The sequence below is a fragment of the Castanea sativa genome, chromosome 6, assembly GCF_040712315.1.
Source record: "Castanea sativa cultivar Marrone di Chiusa Pesio chromosome 6, ASM4071231v1".
In the NCBI taxonomy this organism is placed as follows: Eukaryota; Viridiplantae; Streptophyta; class Magnoliopsida; order Fagales; family Fagaceae; genus Castanea; species Castanea sativa.
The window spans coordinates 4522787-4530140 of record NC_134018.1 but is presented as its reverse complement, the minus strand read 5'-3'; the positions used below and the strand labels follow the sequence as shown (position 1 = coordinate 4530140).

Below are 7354 nucleotides of genomic sequence, written 5' to 3'. Positions count from 1 at the left end.
GTATTTTGCATATTTTTAGTTTACTTCACAAATTGAATTTTGAAAACAAGTTTAGTTTTTTGTCTATTTTGAGTTACCAATCAAGTTTTTTAGTTTCAAAAATAAAAAATTATTTTTAAAAATAGAAAATAAGGAGAAAAAATAGTTATCAAGCATACTCTTATATTGGGGCATAATTTTTATTTCATTTCAACAATTATATATATAAAAAAAAAATCATTAATTTTCTTATGTGATTAAACTTACGAAGTTATGGTACAATAAGTGGTTGCACTTACCCAAAAAAATAAAATAATTAGTTGCACCTAAGTAAATTAATTTCAAAGTGAATGGTTGCGGGGCCCATGAAGGTGGACCCCACACCAAACATAAAATTAAATAACCATCATACAACCTCTTGAAGTTTCGCGCAGCCACAAGTTTCGGGGACCCACAACCCACTGGGTTGATTTCCCATCAAATCAATTTCAAAAGGCCGTGATCATGGGCCCACCCACATATACTTTATCAAACGTCCCACATCACACTTCGGAGAATATACGGTACGCCACAGGCCCACAAGTATATGTAATAAGCATTTTACTTGCAACACCTGCGTGGCACAGCACGAGTGTACAACTTTCAAAGCCTATAAATAAATAATTATACAGGATAAAGGATTGGGTATAGTACATAGATTCGATGAATATGGTTTTAAAATCGGATCGAACCAGCCGATTCAACCGGTTTAATAAAGAATAAAACCTCAATTGGTTGGATAAAAGTCATAAAATCCAGTGGCTCAACTATAAACACTATTTGTTTAACTTGTAAAAATGAGGAATCAGACCTTTTTATTTATTTTATTTTTGGTATGATCAATTATAAATGGTTAATCAAGTATCTAAAAAAAAATGTTTATCAATTATGAATGATAAAATGATAAATTCATATGAAACTTATAGTCCACTTCACTCGAATTATTTCATCAAGTTCACAAATAGAGTGTATTAGAAAAGAAAAACCGATTCCACCTTCACTTTCACAACTATCTGATTTGGTCAATTAGTAAAAAAATTGTAAATTCATGTAAAACTGACCAACAGCTAATAATAATCTGCGTAACTAATAATAATTTATCACTACATAATTTTAATATAATGATTATTTTATAAGTATAAATACTTATAAGATGAGAAGTATAAAGAGCAAGAGCTAAGATTTTAGTCTAAAAAAAATTTCATCTATGAGAGGGTTTGGATCCACGTTCACGTCTGCGTTTCTCTTCATTGCGTGTTTTCAGCTTCTTTTTTTTTTTTTTTTTTTTTTCAGCCACTGTTGTTGACCAATTCTCCTCATGAACAGTGCATTCGTGCACTGTTCACGGACCCATAAATTTCATTTTTCAGCAACTTTTTCATTAAAAACAAGAAAACACAAATTTTAAAATTATTTTCCAAACATGTTTTCAGATTTTAGTCTCAAAAAAAATTTCATACATGTATAAACTTAAATTAAATTAGAGTATAAATTTCTATCTTTAATAAAATAAAATAAAATAAAAAATCATAACGGTAAAAATAGGGTGGAATTGGATCAAGTTCTAGAATAAGTCTAAGCAGACAAACTGTTAAATCACAGTTTGCAATTGCAGCTCACAATAGGTACTAGTACTAGTAACCCCGACAAAAATAAATGGTACTAGCGGTCTAGAATTTAACACCAAATAATTTTTAGTGGGACAAACTTGCTCAAAACCAAAAAAAATGAGTGGTCGGTGTTAAATGCTTCAAAAAGGTTTCAGGAATCTACGCACAGTACAGAATTTTAGGGCTGACGTGGCTGAATAAGAAAATTTAGAAAACTAAAACAAACTTTTATTAGTAATAACTAATAATCATAAATCAATGAAAAATAAATAAAATACTATCTAGGTTTAAATAACAGTTTTAACGATTTTCAGTATTATTTTATTTTTTTCATATATTTTAAAAAAAATATAATAATTTTTAGTATTTAAATAATATTATATTTATTTTTATATATTTTTTATCTATATATTTTTTAAAAATAACATTATACATATTTTTAGTGTTTAAACTCTATAATCCAAAATGAATAAATAAATCCATATAGGAATTATAACTCTCAATGAAAAACTAAATGCGAAAAGATAAATGAAACAAAATACTTGGTTTTATCTTCTACTCTCTTAAAATTTTGAGAAAATGAAACAAAAGTTAGTGTACAAAAGAAGGAAAGAAAAAGAAAAAAAGCAAAAATAGACTGCCCTGACACGTAGTACACTGATTTGGTGACTAAACTAGATTTCAACAATTGGTAAACTCAATCAATCACTATTCAATCACATTCTAGTCTTAATACCCAAAAACATAAACTAAAGTTTTACTTTATTTATTTATTTATTTTTTTTTTTAGGGAAAACTGTAAAACCGTTTGATAGAATAGATTGTGATGAAATTTTTGTAATTTTTTGAAATTTGAATGAGTTAAAAAGTGTCTGAAAAGTTGTTTAAAATGTAAAAATAAAATGTGAGTTTGAAATGATAAGCCAAACATGCCTATATGTTTTACTTTTTAATGGTACCCTCACCGTTCACACACTATTTACTATTTTCTGTAGCAATACAAATATTTTCTAGCTTGAAAAAAAAATTCAAATTAAAAAAAAAATATAGCCAATAAAAAAAAAAAGAGGGTCACCAAATGTCATTAACAAAAACAAAGTGAAACAAAAACAAAAACAAAAACAAAAGGTTAGAAATTACATAAGAGTTTTGAGATTAACTAAATAGTACATGGTTTATTTTGGGCTTGTGGGCACTACTCCTCGGACTTGAAACTCTCTACTAGTGGATGTTCCGGTTGCCCAGCGACGTAATCAAGGAGCCCTTCACCGGCCTTGCCACCGGGATTGTCGGTAGCCGGTGGCGATGTCTTGCCAAACACAAGCACAGCGAAGAGAAAGAGAGCTGTGGAGAGGAAGAGAGGCCAAAAGTAAGCCAAGATGGTGAGGAACCTTGGTGCTAAGAAGAAGAGGGAGATGAGTGTGACTGATAGAATGAGAGCAAAGAGGAACTGGAACTTGTACTGGAGGAGCTTTGCTGGGATCTCCATGAGTTGGGTTTAGATGGGTTTGAGAGATTGTGGGTTGGGTTGGTGTTAGATTTGGTAGAAAGAGAGAGAGAGAAGATGGAAAGGAGGGATTTTTGGAGTTTTATCTGTGTTTTGTGTGTAGAGATTCTCTGAAGGGAAAGTTTGTGTTTTTTGGGCTTTGGGAGAGAGAGAGGGAGAGAGAGTGAGAGTGAATTTTTTACAGAGTTTAATCACTTTTGCTTGCTTTGTGGTGGTGACGGGCTGTTTGTTTACTAAAATGCCCACCCTTATTACCTTTTACCGTCTGTTTTTTCTCCCTGGCTACATTTTTAATCTTTTGATGATTAAGTAATTTCCTCCTGTAACTTTTATTACGAATTTTTAGGTTTGATTGGATACCGTTTATTTAATTAAAATTAAAAATTTATTATTAAAAGTATGGTAGATAAAAGTAAAATTTAGTTGAAATAATACAGCAATGAAGTTATAAATAGTACCAAAAAGTATAATGTGGTCCATAAATAATAGCAAAAATAAGCTGAATAGTAAAATAATTTTTATTTTTCATTTTATCCAAACGTACGCTTAGCGTGAGTTTGGATTGCAATTAAAATTATAAATTATTTCACTATTCAGCTTATTTTTGCTACTATTCATAGACTCACTGTATTTTTTGGTACTATTTATGAGTCTCACTATACTATTTCAACTCATTTTTACCTTTATTTATAATATTTTCAATAATAAATTTTCAGTTTCAGTAAAATAAGTAGTATTCAGATAGACCCTTAAAAATCAATTTTCTTCTCAAAAGCAAAAAATATAAGTCAATTTTATTTATTGATCAAATCAACATCTTAACTACTCTAAAATTTCATTAAAAAAAAATCCACATCTAAATAATTTTGAATGACTTGATTTCAAAATTTGAGGATAAAGACGTGCATTCAATCCACCAACTTAATAAATCTAACTTAACACAACCCAATCAATCTAACATACCTTAAAAATTTGAGATGGGTTTTGTGCTGGAATTTTTTTTTTTATTATCATTTATTTTTAAAGTTTGGTTATGGAATGGGTTCAATTTGACAAAATGTTCAACTCGAGTAACTCAACCCAACCAATGATTTTTTGATTGGTAAAATTATGATATGCCACCTTAGGAATAATAAACTCAGTTGTGATTGTGTGGCAACCCGAAATAGAGACATGGTGACTTGCACAAGATGCTAGGAACTCAGCACACCTTAGCTCTCCTAAGCGTAAAAACAACTAAGTCCACCAAATTTCCCATATGGAAATCTAATTAATTTGATTTACCACTACCATCCTTTCTGAATTCTCTCTCTCTCATCATGGCAATAGCCTCCAAAACAACATGGGATGTTCAAGCTACAATGACAAAAGAATCCACTCCTAATTGACCTGACTCGTTTCTAACCTACTTAAAATGACTCATTTTTTACCCATAACCAGATTAACCTAATCTGAACTCGACTTGATAGTTTGATACGTCTACTCCCAAGAGAAGTATAAAAAGGAAAGTAGGGCTTCTAAGGATGATATATAAACACTTTACTCTACAAATCACATCCTTAATAGATTTTCCAAATAAGCCATATTTGCTAACTTAATTATCGTAGAATCCTTCGTATCCATTTAGATACAAATTATAATTGCTGCGTTTTGCAATCCTGCGTTTTCTCCTCTTTTTTTTCGTTTCTGCTGCGGGCGACAAAACGCGCAGTGCGCACTGTGCACGTACTGTGCGCGCACTTTTTCAACAATTTTTTTAAAAAAATAGGTCTCGCAGTACTATTCACACATTTAAAATTATTTTGTTACAGTATTTTTAATTTTCAATTTTCAGCAATAAGTTCTATCCAAATGGACCCTTCATCTGCACATCCTTGACAATTCTTTAGTTTTCAAAACTTACTTTTGCAATTGTACATGAATAAGGTTTCACCATTAATGAACTGTATCATCATTAATAATATTTAAAAGAATATGTGTATTTAAATTTGTTAATTTGATTTATTTTGGTATTTTTACTTTTGAGACTTATTTAGCGTGGATGAAATAGAAAAAGTAAACCCAATTGTATAAATGGTAATCATTTGTTGTATAATAATAATAATAATATATTTAAATATTTGAATGAAACCCAAAAATTTTACCATCTTGAAAAAATGGGCCCAACTTGACAACCCAACTTGATGATTTTTTTTTTTAAATAACTATCAAATCAAAACTATATCATTAGTAAACGAAGGTTTGAAACAAATTTGGTTTCTAACAAATCGAGTCCAGAGAACTCGATTTTGGGCAAAGAAATCGAGTTCAATGGACTCGATTTGTTCATTTGGCAGCAGCTGACGTGGACAGGGAGTCCACGTCGACCTAGAAATCGAGTCCATTGGACTCGAATTAGGAAAGTAGTAAATCGAGTCCATTGAACTCGATTTCTTTGAAGCTCAATTTCAATTAATCCCTCAATTTCAAACACTCTCACCGTCTCTCTCAGTCTGACTCTCAAATCTCTCTCAGTCTCCACCGTCTCTCACTGTCAAATCTCTCAGTCTCCACCGTCTCTCCACCGTCTCTCACTATCAAATCTCTCTCAGTCTCCACCGTTTCTGTTAGTCACACCAACGTCTCTCAAAAACACCCACACCGTCTAGAGGCATGACTTTCAAAACCCATTCAAATAAGATATGATGAACAAAAATATTATAGCAACTAGTTACCCATTGAAATTTTTGTTACAAATCTGAAACAACTATATCTTGAAATAATTTATACTAAAAAGACTGTAATGGATGTCTTAGGTATCAAACTCATAATCCATTTCATACCAATGACAAAAACCTAAAAGTACTAAATATTCTTAACAATTGATCACAATATTTAGTACTAAATATTCCCAATATTAATTTTGAATAAAAACCTAGCATAATCACAATATTTGGTACTAAATATTTCCCCAATACTAAATATTCCCAATAATTAATCACAATATTAATTTTTTTTAAAAACCTACAAAATAATTTAATCACAATATTTACACTAACAAAAAATAAGCAAATATTCCCAATATGTTGTAATAACATAATTAATCACAATATTTGGTACTAAAAATTCCCAATTTACAATCACAATATTAATTTCCTAAAAAAACTTAGCAAATAATTTAATCACAATATTTACACTAACAAAAAAAAAATTTCCAAATATGTTGTAATAACATTAATCACAATATTTAGTACTAAGTATTTCCAATAATTAATCATAATAATAATTAAAAAAAACTAACAAATAATCACAATATACTACAAACTACCCACAAACAAACAAACTAATCACAATATTTACACTAACAAACAAAAAAACAAAAATTTTCCTAATATGTTCTAATTGTTTCTTAAAAAAAATAACCTAGCAAATAACCACTATATTTAACTAACAAAAAATATTATCAATATTGTAAAAAACATTACCTGAGAGTTGATGAAAGTTGAGTGTGATTGTTGTGTGAGTGATGAAGTAAGTTGTGTGAGTGATGAGGGTTGTGTGAGTGGGCTGCTGTGAGAGCAGAAGAGAAATGAGAGCATAAGAGAGGGTGTGAGCCGGGTAAAGGGGAAAAAGGTCCCAGTTGGGACCCACATGACACGTGGATGGGTTGGGGACCATTCACAGAAATCGAGTTCAGGAAACTCGATTTTTAGAAGCAAACAAATCAAGCCTCCTTTACTCGAGTTACGTCCACGTGCCCGAAAACCATGGTGACCAAAAATCGAGTGCAGTAGACTCGATTTACTTTAAGTGATCACGTGACCAAAAATCGAGTCTACTGGACTCGATTTACTTTAAAGTGATCACGTGCGTCGTAGAGTGTGGAAAATAGAAATCGAGTTCATTGAACTCGATTTTCTTGACCAAAAAACGAGTTCAATGAACTCGATTTTTGTGCCTATGTGGACTCCCTGTCCAGCTCAGCCAGTGGCGCGATGGAGAAATATAAACCGAAAATCGAGTCCAATAGACTCGAATTGTTAGAAACCAAATTTGTTTCAAACCTTTGCTTACTAATGATATAGTTTGAGTTTTGTAGTTAGTTCTGTAAAAACGCCCAACTTGATCCCTACAAATTTAGTTTGGTTGGTTTTGAGGTATCATAGTTGGGTTAATATGGGTTAGTAATATCTCAATATTAGGAAGTTGGCTTGGTTAAGTTTAAAATACTCTAACCCAA

General features: G+C 31.0%; 1 protein-coding gene across 1 annotated transcript; it reads right to left on the bottom strand.

Annotated features, from left to right (window-relative positions):
• Positions 1-452: 452 nt before the first annotated feature.
• LOC142641610 (uncharacterized) lies at positions 453-3257 on the bottom strand. Its single transcript, XM_075816075.1, has 2 exons — positions 2799-3257; positions 453-592 (listed from the first exon to the last, which is right to left on the bottom strand). The coding sequence occupies exon 1, from the start codon at positions 3115-3117 to the stop codon at positions 2824-2826; it is 294 nt and encodes a 97-aa protein (XP_075672190.1). The 5' UTR covers positions 3118-3257; the 3' UTR covers positions 453-592; positions 2799-2823.
• Between the last annotated feature and the right edge of the window lie 4097 nt (positions 3258-7354).